General features: G+C 37.2%; 2 protein-coding genes across 2 annotated transcripts; both read left to right on the top strand.

Moving 5' to 3' along the window:
• The first annotated feature begins 385 nt into the window (after window positions 1–385).
• On the top strand, window positions 386–15,130 carry LOC133336038 (cubilin homolog). The gene is made up of 22 exons (XM_061544334.1): window positions 386–931; window positions 1,030–1,133; window positions 1,513–1,909; window positions 1,965–2,201; window positions 2,260–3,012; window positions 3,571–3,903; window positions 3,973–4,138; window positions 4,204–4,433; window positions 4,498–4,850; window positions 4,916–5,034; window positions 5,475–5,655; window positions 5,724–7,345; window positions 7,419–7,510; window positions 8,307–8,763; window positions 9,005–9,162; window positions 9,302–11,088; window positions 11,305–13,699; window positions 13,808–13,984; window positions 14,048–14,189; window positions 14,292–14,461; window positions 14,530–14,821; window positions 14,898–15,130. The coding sequence occupies exons 1-22, from the start codon at window positions 386–388 to the stop codon at window positions 15,128–15,130; spliced, it is 10,944 nt and encodes a 3,647-aa protein (XP_061400318.1).
• A 703-nt stretch (window positions 15,131–15,833) lies between these two features.
• On the top strand, window positions 15,834–16,466 carry LOC133336037 (U6 snRNA-associated Sm-like protein LSm2). Its single transcript, XM_061544333.1, has 3 exons — window positions 15,834–15,869; window positions 16,086–16,153; window positions 16,229–16,466. Exons 1-3 carry the CDS (start codon window positions 15,834–15,836, stop codon window positions 16,440–16,442), a joined length of 318 nt encoding a protein of 105 aa, XP_061400317.1. The 3' UTR covers window positions 16,443–16,466.
• Window positions 16,467–17,575: the final 1,109 nt, after the last annotated feature.

The raw sequence follows: 17,575 nt of genomic DNA, 5'->3' as shown, positions 1-17,575 counted from the left end.
CACTCTAAAATTATTAGCATTTAGAAGCATTGTAAATTATATATAAAGCGAATGGAGAACACGACTTGATTTATCGATTTAATATTGTCATAGTTTATTATTTAAATTTGAAATGAAAAATGAGGGAGGGGGTACCCTGTAATGCAATGTAATGGTGAAATATATCTGTTTTTACAAAATTGCCAATCATTTTTCACCACAACAAAATGCATACAATTCAGCAATACAACGCCCCACTTTGATATAAATGTAAATGCAGAATGCAAATTTGCCATCAGTACGTTGGCAAATTTACACAGAAAACAAGTGCAGTTTAAAATAAAAAAAATAAAATTACTTTGTGTGAAGAACTATGTAAATAAAAAAGCAATACAAAAAATAAATCATGGAATTACTTCTTTCAAATTACTTAACCATCATACTTCTAATACCTCTAACAATTGAGGCATCCTATGAACATCAACCACAAATCCTTAACAAAAATGGTGGACTAATATTACAGGCTGCTCAGGATCAAAATATCAGTCTACGGCTGAGCCAAGGCTCATCGTTACTATTCAATAATATTGATATTACGGAAAAGATAAGACAACGTTACGTCTCCTCCAATCCATCGGATGGAGATGCAACCAAAGAAATGACATCCCTAAGCATTCAATCAGTGACGAATGAGATACACAAACTTCAGGATGACATATTCGGATTATTTCAACGATTTTCCAATTTACAAAATAATTCACGATCACCATTGCAATTGCGTGGAATGCGACAATATCTTCGACGTTTACATGCTCTCATGTTACGGCTGTCGGTATTGGAGGAGAATATCGGTAAAAATGAATGCACTGAATCGAATGATCCTTGCAGGAATGGTGGTACATGTTATGATTTATATAAGGGTTACCATTGTGAATGTCCTGATGGATGGAAGGTAATGGATTCGTTGCTCTTTGTTATAATCGTTGTTTTTTTTATTTTTTGTAATTCCTATTCAAATAAGGGGGCGTTTCTGGTTATTCATTGTTTTAGGGTAAAACATGCGAAGAAGATGTCGATGAATGTTATCTTTTGGCTGGCACAGATTTGGGTTGTCAAAATAATGCCATATGCACCAATACGCCTGGCAGTTATAGGTAAGACATTGGAGGAAAGCCTTTTTATTTCTCCATTAAAAAGGATTCTGTGAGCCCCTAAATAAGAAAAAATCTGAGCGCCATTATCAGCTTTTTTCCATAGAAAAGAAACCCGGAGCGACCTTAGTGCTCTTTTCTATAGAAAAGAATATAAACGACATCAGTGGCTTTTGCTCTAATGAAAGATGTCGCTGAGGTCGCTTAGAGTTCTTTCCAAAAGCCACTGAGATCGTTTCTATATAGAAAAAAATCGGAGCCAGCTCAGTAGTATTTTTTTTCAATAGAAAGATATCGGAGCTTCCTCAGCTTCCTCTATAGATAAAAAATTTACAGACCTCAGTATTTTTTTCTGAGATACCTTGACTTTTATTTTTTTCAGGTGCCAATGTACCAAAGGATTCTCTGGTACCCATTGTCGTTTACATAACACCCAATGTCAACAATATCAATCCGAAGAGTTGTGTGGCCATGGATCGTGCGTTCCGGCAAACAATCCACAAGGATACAACTGCATATGCGACCAGGGTTGGACTAAAAATACAACACTCGGGATAAATGCCACAGCCGCCTTAGTCTGTGATGTGGATGTCGATGAATGTGAAGAATCGAAAAATCCCTGCCACGCTGAATGTATCAATTTACCGGGTAGCTTTAAGTGTGGACCATGTCCTGCAGGATACACTGGTAATGGGATGAACTGTTATGATATTGATGAATGTGCCACCAATAATGGGGGATGTAGCTCAATGCCACTCGTCCGTTGCATTAACACTGAGGTAGGTCTCCAAATTGCATTTTAGAATATCAGTATTTTCACTCTTATTTTATCAGGGTTCCTATCTATGTGGAAAATGTCCTCCTGGCTGGATTGGTGATGGTCATACCTGTGAGTTGGCACCCACCAACTCCTGTGATGCCGAAAAGATATGCCATCCCCAGGCAAAATGCGAATTTATCTCTAACATTGCCACCTGTACTTGTGCACATGGTATGTTCGGCCATGGATTTGGACCGGAAGGCTGCCACACGAATCCCATAACCGACTCGTGTGAAAATCATATTTGCCAGGTATAAAACAGGTTTGAAAAATTCATTTAGTTAATAATCTTTAATTTGTTTCACCCAGAACAATGGCAGTTGCATTGCGGTGGGTCGCAGCACCAGATGTTTGTGTCCATTAGGATATTCGGGAGCCTTGTGTGAAACAAAAGACGTCTGTCATCCGAATCCTTGTGAAAATGAAGGCACGTGTAAACCCCTTGCCGATGACTCCTATAAATGTTCGTGTCCTCGCGGCACTACCGGTAAACGTTGTGAAGTTTTACGCAGTGTCTGTTCATCGATACAACGGAAACCTTTCGGAGAACTCAGTTATCCAACGGAGGGTGCTACAGAATATGCTCCCCAGGAAAGATGTGCCTGGATTATACGGACTCTACCCGGTCAAATACTGCGTTTAAATTTTGTCAAATTCGACTTAGAAGCAGATCCGGAATGCAGTCGTGATTGGTTACAAATACACGATGGCAATTCATTGGCCGCCCAGCTAATTGGAAGATTTTGTGGCAATGAGTTACCATTGGGTGGCACCATCTACTCATCACAGCATGTCCTCTTCTTTTGGTTTCGTTCGGATAATGCCACACAGAAATCAGGGTTTCACATGAATTGGACATCTCAGGCGCATATTTGTGGTGATACTCTGGAATTGTCAGCTGGGGATGAGGGTATCATACGTTCTCCGGGCTATCCTGGCAAGACAACGGCTCATAGGGATTGCCAGTGGGAACGGACAGCACCGTTTGGTTATCGATTTGTTTTAAGAATATATGAAATACAAATGGGATCTTCGCCTAATTGTACGGGGGATTCTTTTAAGGTAAGTACATTTATTTTTAAGGAATTATTATTATTATTCTGTTTCTTTTTCCAATTGAAAAAAAATATTCTTTAGGACAAAAATATTTTCTGTTCCCTGGGATTGATTTTTTATATAAAAAAAATCCACATGTCTCAGAGGATTTTTTTAAAGAACATAATCGGAAAAAAATATGTTTTTTAAGAAATCCTCGAGTAATTTATTTTCCGTAGAAAAATGTACGTTCTATAGAAAAATGCCTCTGGTCCCTGTGGATTGCTTTTTTGTATAGAAAAAATTCCTAAGGTCTATTTTTTCTCTAAAGTTTTCATTTGAGGTTTGATACATTTTTGTATAGAAACAATGATTTTTTAGATTTTTTAATATAAAAAATCCTCAGGTCTCTGAGCAACACAGAGACAAAAACCGGCTCCATTAGAGTATTTTTCCATAGAAAATAACCTGCAATTCGTGAGTATTAAATTTTCTCTATGTTAATCCGTCCATGAGAACCAATTTTACAAATTCAAAAAATTCCCAGAGTAGTTTTTTTTAATAAAATCCTCCTCCTATTTTCAGATCTATGATGCAGATATATTGGCAAAAGAATTTTGTACGTCCACCAGTCCCGAACCTTTTCGAACGTCTTCAAATAAACTCAAACTACACCTCCACACGGATGCCAACGGTTCGGATAGTTCTTTTCAACTTCACTATGAAGTTGAATCAGCCATACCACATTGCGGTGGAGTATTCACGGAAGCAACGGGTCTTATCGTGGGTCCCGCGGAACCCTCCGTTTGTTTGTACTCAATTAAGCAACCACCAAATGTACAAATAAGATTAACATTCATGGAGATGAATCTAAACGATAATGTAATAATTAATAATTGTAATCTGCATAGTATTGAGGTATGTGGCGATTTATCGAAACTGGAAGCTATCCTAAACTATAATGAATTTATTTATTTTTTTCATTAGGTGTTTGATGGAAAAACAGATGAAGATTCACGACTTCTTATCACATGTGGTGGCAACCAAATACCCGATACCATTGTGAGCTCCACAAATTACCTTCTAATTAGATATGTAAATCAATTACCATCAAAAGGACACACAAGTCCTTTCAAAATCAAATACACACGAGGTAGGGGCTTGAAAAACTTTAATCTCTTATCCACACTTTAATTGAATTTTTGTTCACCTTTGTAGATTGTGATTTTCGATTTCTTGGTCCTGAGAATGGCATAATAACCACACCAAATTATCCAAATCCATATACGGAACATCTTACCTGCACTTATCACATCTATGGGCCGGCTGGAACAAGGGTCCTTGCAAATTTCACGGATATTTCGTTACCCGTAACCCCTGAAATTGACAATCTCTCAAAGAATGTATCCGATGATGCTGTTGCTAATGATACCCTTACATATTTTGAGGTTAGAAACTAAGCGAACAATAACAACAATAACATCGATTATTATTTTGAATTCCCACATGCAGGTCCATCTCTCCAATACACAAAAACAACGTTTCTATAAAGCGGCACCCATGGAATTGTATTCGGAACAAAATAAAATGACCATTGTATTTCATGCCACCCGCAACGCCGCAAAGACTCGAGGCATTCGCATTGAATATTCATTTGAAGAGAATCACTGTGGGGGCGTTTATACTGAAAAGACTGGCATATTTTCAAAGGGCATCCTACCACCCGAGACTTGTAAATTTATTTTTGAAGCACCAGAAGGAACACACATACGCATATCCTTTACACCCCTGACCTATGAACAATCAAAAAGTTCAATCAAAATTTATGGCCATGTGCAGGGAGGACAGAAATTCCTATTAAGAAAGTAAGTGATCAAATGAGAAAATATAGCCAAACACTAGAATAGTTGATATCGGATTTGATTCACAGTATAAAACCAACTTTCGACAAAATCGAAGATACATACAATTTCAATCAGATAACGATTTTGGCGGAAACCCATTCACGTTGGATAAATGGACACTACGAGTTTGTTAATAATTCGGATGGTAAGTGCATTAGACACATGTATCTTCCATAACCTGTTAATTTATTCTATAATATATTATATCTTAAGGATTTATAATTTCTATAGAAAAAATACTTATGGGACATAGAATTGATTTTTTAACAAACACGATTACCTAGGATCATTCTCAGGAACATTGGGTTATTATCCATAGAGGAAATATTCCGCAGGGAGCATAGAAAATGTCATCAAGACATATGAAAATTTACTCAGCTTCCTAAGGATCGACTTGTTACAGTAAAAAACTTTGATCGCTGAAGTTCCGTTTATTATTTTCTATAAAAAATAAAAAAAATCTGTCTTTAGCTATATAAGTTTATACATATCGGTAGAATACGAGATTTCTAATTTTAAAAAAGTCATTAAAATTAAATAAAATGAGAGATTTGAAAGTGTTTCACCCCATAATGTACATTTCAGTTTGTGGTGGCAATTATCAGGCATTATATGGTGTAATCGATTCCCCCAATTGGCCCCGCATGTATACATCGAATTTAGATTGCGTATGGACAATTACAGCACCACTGTCACATAAAATTGAATTGAGAGTACAAAATTTTACACTGGAACCGGACTGCACAGGAGATTCACTGGAAATTCGGTAAGTTCGCAAAGAGAGCCAGTCTAAAATCTGAATTTAAAAAAAAATAATAACTTATTTTCTTACAGAAATGGTAAACTGCCAACATCCCCTTTAATTGGTCGTTATTGCGGTCAAGACATTCCCTCCCGAATACCCTCGTTCGGCAATAGTTTATATTTACGTTTTATCACCGACAATTCCGTTTCGGGTCCCGGTTTCCACATCAGTTGGGAACAACTAGAGACAGGATGCGGTGGCAAATTGACGGCCTACAAAGGTTCCATTCATGCACCACAAATGTTCACCATACAAGGACTTGGCTCTACCTGCGATTGGTTGATTAATGTGGCGGAGGGTTCTTCGATTTCCCTGAATATAACCACGATTGTAGATGTTCAGACTTTTTGTCGTCGTAATAATTTACGTATTTACGATGGTGCCACAACATTCAAGCCGTTATTGAAACCAAATTGTTCGGATGTCATGAAGGATGGTCGGGTAACACTCACATCGAGCGGTAACCAAATGCTAATTGTTTATACGGTTACGGCCGTAAGTGGTGATGATCTGCCGGATTTCATAATAGACTATGTGACCAATTGCCAGATGGCTTTGGACCATATACAGGGTATTATTGAATCACCCAATTTTCCGGATCCTTATCCGGAGCTGTTGAATTGCCGTTGGGACATTAAAGCTGGCACAAATAATAAACTCCAATTGGCATTTTCCCATTTCAGTGTGGAGGCCTCCATCATGGAGTGTGAATATGATTATGTCGAAGTGTGGGATATGAAGGATGAGGACATACTGAAAAAACATCATCTCTGCACCCGTCCCAATGAAATAATTACCTCCGAAGGAAATCATTTGCGGATGATATTTGTCAGCGATTATTCGAATAGTAAAATGGGTTTCCGGGCAGAATACTCCCGAATCGGTTGTGGTGAGATTTTGACTAATGATTTCGGCACAATAAAATCACCCAATTATCCCTATAGTGGCGGCATGGACTGTGAGTGGTATATTGAGGTAGCACCTGGTAAGCAAATCGTATTTACCATCTATGAGTATCTAAGGGGAGAGGAGAACAAAGATTGTTCTGCAGATTCTGTTACCATTAGTGAAACTAAAAAGTCAGCCAATGGTCTCATATACTATTGTAGTAGTCAAACCAATATAGCCAATACCTATTCGCCAACGAATCGTCTGTACATCCATTACTTGTCGTCTGCATCAAGAGGTCGTAAATATTTTCATGCCATGTATCATACACGGGAAGCTACCTGTGGCGGTGTTATTCGTGGTTCCTATGGCAGTTTATATTCTCCAAACTACCCCCAAAATATTACCGAGGAAATCAACTGTAAATGGGAGCTCAGCATACCAGACACCCTATCGATAATTCTGAAATTTAAGGATGTAGCCTTTAACGAGTCGTCGAAATGTGAAAATAGTTTTCTACGTATTTCCGATATTTCAGGAAAAAATGCCACCAAGACGGTGACAATGTGTAGTGTAGATTCACAACAGACTAGTTTTAAATCCACCCGTTTAGCTATTGAATTCAAAACACAACAATCTTCAATTGGTAGTCGATTTTTTCTGCAATATCAAAAGTCCTGTGGTGGAGTAATAGAATCGGAATCTGGTACACTTGTGGCCCAATCTAATGAAAAATGTCTGTGGCTAATTAATCTACCGCAAGGTAAGCTGATGTCTTGTTATTTATTAATTAAATTTCTTCGGTTAAAATATTTTTATTATTTAATTTTTCGAAGGAAACACAATTAGTATCAACATTTTAGAGTTGGATTGTTTTTGCATCCGCCATCAGAATGGAACCAAAGATTGCAATGTAAATGGTATAATGGTAAGTTGACCTTTTTTATAATTTAAATTCAGAATCTTATATATGTAATTCTGAAGAAAGGATATTTGTAACAGGTATTTTGTAAACATAATTGAAGTTCCACCCTGATAAATAAATGCAATAGATTCGTATACTTCTGGCAAGACTTAGGTTGAATGGAAAATCGGTAGGTTTTCTTAAGTAGAAAATTCTTATTTAAGGCATAAGAGAAACCTAAAGACCAGAAGGTATGCTTATAGAAATAGATTTTCCTATAGAAGACCGAAAGGTTTCTTACAGAAGAATAAATGTTTTCATCCAATGGAGCAGACATTTTACAATAGGAGACCAACAATATTTTTATAGAAGAATCGAAGTTAATCTCCTTGAAGATAACTAGATATTCAGAAGAACTTCTTATAGAAAACCATAGACTTCTTATAGAAAACAAGGAAGTCTTCTTCGTAAAAAAGCAAGCAATATTTTTAAAAAAATATATATAGAAGGGATCCTTTAAGAAAATCAGAATAGGTATTCAAATAGGTACATGTAGGTCTTCCTACAGGATATTAGTATTTTTTTAGAAACAAGTAGAAGGAGGTATGCTTATAACAGAACAGAAAGTTTCTCACAGAGGATGAGTATGTCTTCTTATAGATGACAGAAGGATCTTCTTAGAGAGGATAATTAGGTGTTCTTATAAAAATTTCAGTATACCTAGTTATATAGGTCTTCATATCTAAGGTCAGTAGGCCTTCCTATAAAAGTAATCCAGAAGAATGTTTCGAATAGATATTTTCTTAACTTTTAATTACAGATTGGAATATCTAGAGAAAAGATTTGCGAACATTTCCATTCAAATATGGTGTTTCAAAGAACATCATTATTAATTGCCACCGAACATGTAAATCTTCGTGCCACATTCTCAAGTATTCAAAATTCATGTGGAGGAACTATAAAGGCAACAAGTGGAACTTTAACTTCACCCAACTTCCCAGCAACGTATCCGGCCAATATTGAATGCATTTGGACAATAACAGCCGAATTCAGCAATACCTTGCAAATCGAATTTGAAGATTTCGATATGCCGCAAAGTGAACATTGCAATGAAGATTTCTTGGAGATACGACCGTGGCTGGGATCGAATACCTTGGCTATATATTGTGGCAGTGTTCGTCCTCAAGGAATTCTGAAATCGATTGATTCAATTTGGTTGAAATTTCGCACTTCTGAAGGTAGCAGTGGACGTGGTTTTAAATTGAAATGGAGTTATGGTAAGAAGGGAAGGTGAAATATCGGCTAGATATCCAACTTCTAGTATATGAATCTCATAGCTCAGTTAGATGAACCGATCTAGCAGTGTTTGTCCATTAATCCGTCTATCTGATCATTATAAATTGTAAAGGTCTCAATTGTGGGCCGGTTGTTTCAGGTCCAATACGAATTAACAGTCGGTTAATATCGCACTTTACTCACTGATTTTTATATATTTTTTATTATTGCTTAAAATTCCAGCCCATTTAACTGAGATTGTTAATCAAACCCGAGGTCAAATTCAATCACCACCCTTGTCATTACTGCACTATGAAGATGAACCATTTGCCTGGCGTATCTTGGTTCCAAGGCAACAGTATGTGGCGTTGAATTTCAAAAATTATCGTGATGGACTAAAGGTAAGACATTATAACACACATTGGAGTGATATTGATGAAACATTGTGCAGAGAATGCGGAAAATGTTGGTCATTTGCAGTTATCAATTCGACCGTTTTGCTACCGTCCATAAAATATTTTTTCATCTTCTTTTTTATAGCTTTACGACGGTTATGACAATACCGCCCTTCCCATTGAAATTTCCGATTCACCATGGCGTTTTGTGTCCACTTCGAATGTCATTTATTTTGAAACCGACACCGAAAACCCCAACTACTTCCAGTTATCGTGGAAAATTAGCAATGCCTCAGTGATAGACACAAATGTGACCACATCGAAATGTCACCTGGAGAGAAGCATAAAACCGCATGCCAGCGTTATGATCTCTTCGCCCAACTATCCGTCAGGATATGAAAGTAATCTGGCCTGCGATTGGATACTTAAACCGTTCTCAAGTGTCCAGCATGTGGTCTGTGAGATATACGAAGTAAAACTGGAAGTCATGGATAAGTGTAGGGCAGATTATTTAAAGATATCCTCATCGAGTGATTTGCTGAAATGGTACGAAGTGGCCAAACTTTGTGATACTCCCGAAAAGACATACACACCCTATGCAATTTACCATGGAACACCAAATTTAAAATTGGATTTTGTGACAGATAATTCGGTTAGTGCCAAGGGATTTACTGCTCGTCTTATAACCAGATGTGGTTCAAATTTAACCGAACCTGTGGGCTTCATTGAGGGAGATAAGTTACTGTACGAAACCAATTGTCTCTGGCACATAACTGTTCGACCGGGCAAACGTATTCTGCTACAATTCGATTTTGCTCCATCAATGCAAAAATATCCCTTTGATTGTCCTGACTATGCCCTGATTTATGATGGTTTCGACGAACATGCCCCACTCCTGCCACCCGGTAAAATTTGCAATCCCCAAAATGTGACACAGATCCAAATGAATTCCACTAGTAATTATGTAACTATCCAATATAATTTAAGTCTTCCCAGGGCTCTATTGCCGCGACGTTGGAACCTCACCTATCGGGAATACTCTACATGCAACGAAGAATATCGTTTGATTCCCCAAGCCGCGAGCATTAATCTGACATCGCCGAATTACCCCAATGTTCCGCAGCCACATACCGAATGTGAGTGGAGAATATTGGCACCACGTGGAGAATTGATTGACATTGAATTCTTAGGCGATTTCCACATGAACACGAAATTCTGTGACAAAGAGTATGTGGAGTTGTTTGATGGTGCAACCGCATTGGCAAAGAGTTTGGGAAAATATTGTCGCAAGCCAATGCCACTGAAGACCACACAGAACATTTTATACATACACTATGTGACCGATGTCAGTGAACCCAGGGCGGGATTTAAAGTCCACCTATCCATTGGTAAATGTGGTGGAACATATACAGCTACATCGGATTTAATAACCTCAACCGGTTATCCACATCCCGGTGGCTATGCCGCTAACACTCAATGTGACTATGTAATTAATCAGCCATCGGATACCCGGATTCGTCTAATAGTTCAGGACATACACTTACCCTTTAATCGATTTCGACCTCAAACAAAAGATCATTTGGAAATTATACCCATAATACCAACAGAATCTACTGATATGGCGTCTTCGATCTATGTCTTCGGTAATACCACCAAGGGTACACAAATCGATTTGAGTATGAACAAGGCCATTGTCAGATTTCATACATTTGCCAAAAGCCCAGAATATCGTGGTTTCCAAATCAAATACAATCGTTTCGGTGGTCAGTGTCATCAAGAATTTGAAGGTCAATCAGGTCCAATAACACTGAGTTTTCCTCGTCGTGTATATTACTCTACGTACTGCCGTTGGAAAATAACCGTACCGAAGGGATTACGTGTGCGTTTGCAATTTCTAAATTTACCCGATGTTAACATGGCAAATGAGAACAAGTAAGTAAATTATATTTTAAGAATTCTGGAGAGGTATTCTACCACTAAGAGATCCTAGATTCTTTGTAAGGCGCCCAATGGCGTTATAGCGAACTGTGTTCGATCCGGCATTGACTAATGCCTGAAAACCAATTTTCTACAAAAAAAAAAAATATAACCAACAAATTGTAACCGACTTTTTTACTTGTTGTATTCAATTATTTTTTTCCTCTTCAGATCCATAACATTTTCCTTCTACAATGACCATGAATCACAATCGAAAATTTCAACACTCGGTATTAATAGCATTGATTCGAATACAGCAATTCTATCCACGGATAATATGATGTCGGTCAGTGTCTATATGCCTATAATGACACAATCGTACACCAGCCTTAAGGCCCAATACTCATCGGATCAAATATCTTTTTGCCCGGGAAATATTGATGAAACCCAACTGGAGGGCCATGTTGATATAACCAATGTGGAGCCACACTTCAAAGAACCCTATTATTGTAGATCGAAAATTACACTGAATCCGCCTGAGACATTAGTGTTCAATATAACTCAGTATGAGATAAAACTCGACAATGATCTGCCGCGTGCAGTATATCCCCTGACGTTTCGTGATAATTTACTGATAACAACTTTGGGAGAAAATTTGACCAAGGCTCTGTATCCGCAATCTCAGCCGGTTGGCTATTGGCAAATTCTACAAACCGATCGCGACAAAATACACAGGCTAAGCATGTCATATCGCCGCCACGCTTGCGGCGGCAACTTTATAGTACGAAATGATCTGAGCATAAAGGAACCGGAGATACGCGATCCCCACTATGGTGCCATAATGTGTATGTGGAGTTTAAGCCGACCGTATTATTATGGACGCATGGGTTCCGAATATCGCTTGGTGGGAAATTTCACATTTCGAGATTCGTGTGAACGTGAATTTATAATGATTAAGGAACAACGGTGGAAGAATGACCCGGTGATGAAGATATGTCGTGACAGCGATGAAAAGTCTTTAGATTTCCTTTTAAAAAATTCACGAACTTTTGTGGTTTACCAAGCAGAGGATTATAGCTTCCCCACAACTCAATTCTACTTTGAAACAAAGAAATCAATTATATGCGGATCTCAAACGATGATTACACAGGCGACAAGCATGGTCGAAGTGGATCGTCAGACCTATCGCAATAATGAGGAATGCTATTGGACCTTTTTCACCCGCCAGGGCTTATATTTACAGGTGACCTTCTATGGCCGTTTCTTTGTAGAGTATTCGGAAAACTGCACCAGAGATTATTTGGAGATACAACGTGAACAGGATGATCTGTGGATACCAGATGTGCGCTACTGTGGGCGGGAACTTCCAACGATATACAATGCAACAACCTCCAAAGTTAAAGTCGTATTCCGGACAAATGAAAATGTAACCGGAGATGGCTTTTCATTTTTTGTCCGCAGCCATTGTTCGTTGGTGGTAAATGTCACCAGTTCCGAGGTCCAGCGTATTAACAGTCCACAATTCCAGAGTTATCGCTATCAAAGAAGGCAATGTGAATACATCTTTCAAGCCATGGATAGCGATAGATTGATCAGTGTCCGAACAATAACTTCATCGCCCATCTCCATCTATGATCGTAGTCTTGGCATTAGGAGGAATGCGAATGCCGGTGTTTGCTTCAGTGCCTATAAACATGATGCTAACGGGAAGGAGTTGCCTGCAACCGAACATTGTGCATCGGAATTTGAAGAACGGGCCTATAAGTATTTACGTCTTACGACGAACGACATTGGCGAATATACCATTGAGTATAGTTTCGATACGTGTGGTGGCAACATAACCGCCAGCCACCAAATCATACGTTCCTTGAGACATGAAAACCCCAACAGCTATGCGGATAATATGAACTGTGTTTGGTACGTTACAGCTCCGCCGGATCACTCGATTGTGTTGCGTTTTAAATATTTTGAGACAGAAGAAAGCTACGATCATCTAAGCGTTTATTCGGGTCGGACTATATTACGTGAAAAGCGAGTGTCCATGCTGACAGGAAATCTAACGGCCACCTTGCCCACTATAATTGTGGACCATAATCAAGCTGTCATCAATGCCCTTTCAGATGCTTCGAACTCCGGCAAGGGTTTTGAGGCGTTAATAGTTTTTATACCGAACTGCAACGAACGTTTTACACTTACCGATGGCAATTCACCCGTGAATCTGGCACGCAATTATGAGGCGACAGCTAATGGTGAAGAATATATGTGTCAATATCGCATTAGCGCTCCCCGAGGCTATCGCATACGTATCGATATTAAAAAGTTGGAAATAAACGATGAGAGCTTTAATTGTTCAACTGCCGATACGGGGCAATGTAGTTTGAATAGTTCTGTAAATTGTAACTTTGTGGAAATATTCGATAGTAGTGAAGCATCAATGGGTAAATTTTGTAATGCCAACAGGACCAGAATGGCCTCCATGAATACCACATTGTTTAGTTCATATAATGAGGCGTTGTTGAAATTTGTTGGGACACAAACGCGAAAATATAGTTTTGAAATAATCTTAACAATGGAAAAGAGTCAGTGTGGTGATCCGGTGGATGAATACACATTGGGAGAATATGAGGTAGGTATAGAATGGGCCAAAGAATTTGTAACAAAAAATAAATTGGTCCAAAAGAAATCTCAAAATCTATATAAAAACTTCTAAACCTTTTAACCGATTTCATTTCAGCAATACACCTTAACATTTCCACCTAATGGCGAATCAACCTATAGCCCCAATACGCATTGTACATGGTTATTTAAGCTGAATAATCCCATGTTAATTCGTTTCAATTATATTGATTTACAAAATGTATCGCAAGTTTCTGGTAAATGTTTGGACTATATACAAATCAAAGGCGATTATGTAAGTCTTAACAGAATATACAATTCAATGTATCAAATTATGTGTACATATTTGCATTTTTAGAGTACATTTCAAATATGCGGATACAATCCAAAATATGCAATAATGTCATCAAGTATTACCAACAAAAAATTGGAAATAACTTTTCACAGTGATGCCACAAATGAAGCCAAAGGCTTTCAGTTTATAACCGATACCAATAAGGGTAAGTCTATGTATATTTAATGAATGGATCGTATCAGAGAAAGATAATGTCTTTTAGTTATGAGAAAGCTTTTCTAAAACTATGTTCTCTCTCCTTTTATAGTATGCAATCGAACATATACCGATCTAAGTTACAACTTAGAATTTTCCGGTCAAGAAATGGCTAACGAGACATGCAAAACTTTGATTACTGTTTCCGATGAATATAATCTCAATCTGTATATAAATACATTGCATTTCACCTATTCCGATTGCAGCAAATCGTATTTTAAGGTACACATGTATTCCAGTTAACTTATTTTACAACTTCAATTAAAAATAATTTGTTGTTTTCGCTATAGATAATTGATCAGAAAACAAACACCACCATTTACAATCGTTGTGCCAACATTTATCTACCTGTACCGATTTTTAGCGCCAATTCGACATTGCGAATTGAGATGGCATTTGTTATAAGAGGATTACTAACATATTCCGTCAGTCAACGCACTTTGATTCCCGGCTGTGGCGGTATGTTTGACATAAAAGAAGGCAGAATTATTAGTCCAAACTATGAAGGTTTACGAATTTTCACAAATTGTTCTTGGACGATTAGGGTGCCAGCTCCAAATAGTGTAAGGCTCTATTTTCAATGTGAGTAGTAATGAAAGCCGAACATATCTATAGAATAATAAAAGTTTTTTATTTAATTATATATTTTATTTTGTAGCATTCGATATGGGTCCCATCACCAATTGTCATTTGGATAATTTCCAAGTTTATGACATCATGACCAATGGCACTCAAAAATTACTTAAGACTCTATGTGGTCCAGAAATACCCTCGATTTTGGTATCGACTTCGAATGAAATACGTATTTCATCGAAAACATCACCGAATTATGCTGGAAATGGCTGGACACTGTATTTTAATACGCAGGTCAATCCGACAAAATTATCTTAATATAAAAAATTAATCTTAAATAACAGCAACAATTGAAATATATTTATTTATAAATGTATATAAAATATATAAACATTAATAAATTGTGTGTATCTGTAATATTATATCATTTTATACTTACAAACGAAAAGTCCAAACCTTCAAATGACGCATGTACACATTTTCATCCGTCGTATTTCTATGCTGTTTCTCTAGGGGTGTTTTACGAAATGGTTGAAATACTACGCGCCCCTCTTTGGGTCTGTTGTAACAGATAGATTAATCCATCTGATTGGAAGCAGGATGTCGGTTTTGTGTCTATCGGCTACCAATTGGTGACATCTACATCTGAATGAGAACATATTTATTTTGGATTGTTTGATTAACGAATTGTAGATGTCGTTAATGAATTCAATTATCATTTATTTTGTTCCAGAACCTATGGGTATATAATTTCAGCTATTCGGAACTTTTACCTCTTTCACATTAGCCGACCTTACATTGGTTTCAAAATGTTATTTCGCTGTGTTAAATAATCGGATTCGTATGGTCCATACAAAACGGTTGACTCCTGTCGATACCTCCGTCTTGGCAGTCGTGGCCCAAATCCATTTATTTATAAGAGTTTTGGTGATTTTTGCGCCTTTACTTCTACTCCAACTAGTTCGTACGAAAAATACAACCCTACACTGTTCATACACTAGCGTGCAACCCTGTGTCAACAATGGGGTTCTCATACAGTCACCATCCCACCTCATTCGTAAATATTTCGTTATACTACTTTGAGTTCGTCTTTGTCGGCCAGTTTGTCTTCTCTCCCATTCGTTAGAAAGTGGAACGTTTTTAATTTTTTATTGGTTGTGAAGCACACTTCTCGTTTCTCCGGCAAAAGTTCATAAAAATAAGCCGACATGGTAATTATTTATTATTACTTGTCAAAGATAAATTAAACAATAATCTTTCTTATCAATTTCAGTTGTTCTATTCATTTTTCAAGTCGTTGGTCGGAAAAGACGTCGTTGTAGAACTGAAAAATGACCTAAGGTAAGCCGTGTCAATGGAACATTTCCCACCAATTTTTGCACATTTCCAATTCGTCGTATTCTATTTGTTTTCCAGTATTTGTGGCACTTTGCATTCCGTGGACCAATATCTGAACATAAAACTGACAGATATAAGTGTTACCGACCCCGAGAAATATCCACACATGCTGTCGGTGAAGAATTGTTTTATACGTGGTTCGGTTGTACGCTATGTTCAATTGCCGGGTGATGAGGTGGATACCCAGCTACTGCAAGATGCTGCCCGCAAAGAGGCCGTCAGCTCCCGATGAACGAACGATGTGTATAGCATGGATGGCTATATACTCTTGTATGGATTAATAAATGTTTGCTTAGCATTAGTTACGATTTAAGGCCTAAGTGATAAAACAAGAAAAACAAACCATGAATTTTATAACAACAAAAATATAAATTAAACAAGAAAATGCAACGTTTTAATACAACAACCAAAAGAACTACAATTACAAATTAAACTACTATATAAGCAAACGCAAGAAGTTAATACTAGGATAAGTAAAACAAATCAATTCTCAGGAAAGAATAAAAAATCAACATCAAATGGAAACATTCAAATTCTATACCAAATTCAAAATTACAAGTATTCAAGAAATGTAGCAGTTTATATCAAATATTCAAGAAAATAACCTGCAAAGCAAAAGGTAAATTTTCATTTTTCTTTTACTAGATTTGTCATCCTCTATTCTCCCTTTTCTATACTTGATATCAGAATAGTATTATATTATAGGTTTATCATCCTCTATTCTCCTTTTTCTATACTTGATATATGATATATTTTCTATACTTGATATATCATATTATGTTTGGTTCACATATGCAGCCCGTATTAATTATACTCTCAGACTAATGAAGGTATATACAATTTGCTACGCCAAATATTGGTTATACACTGTAGTTTCTTTGGACCTAATCCGTTTCAGACTATTTGGAGTTGATTTAGAAATGGCTGACTGGTGCTCAATGCAATTATCGAAAGAATTAACCGATTTCATCTGTACTTTGTACATCGTCATATTTCTTCCAAACTTACATCAAGTTCGAAGATGGGGCAATATTGGTCAACCACTTCTGGCACCTACAGCACAAAATGATAAAATTTGCGCTAAAAATTAATTTTTTAATATCATGTAAACGAACTATCCGATTTTAACCAAACTTTGCACACCCCATTATACTTACCAAGCCCAGATCAAGTCCGAATATGGGACTAATTGATCCACTCCTTCTGGTACCTCCCATACAAAGTCTCAACATTTTCAATCCTTTTGGAAAGGAATGTGCAATTTGGAACGAATTTTTTATATCCTATTATCTTTTTTCAATCCCAATTTAAGTCCGAAAATTGCACTATTTGGCCCACTTCTACGCAAGAGTCAAAATTTGCTAT

This window comes from Musca vetustissima, unplaced genomic scaffold, assembly GCF_032173495.1.
Source record: "Musca vetustissima isolate MV318-11 ecotype Yass unplaced genomic scaffold, APGP_CSIRO_Mvet_v1 utg35856, whole genome shotgun sequence".
In the NCBI taxonomy this organism is placed as follows: domain Eukaryota; kingdom Metazoa; phylum Arthropoda; class Insecta; order Diptera; family Muscidae; genus Musca; species Musca vetustissima.
Note: the sequence above shows the minus strand (reverse complement) of the source record. Positions and strands in the feature narration are given on the sequence as shown.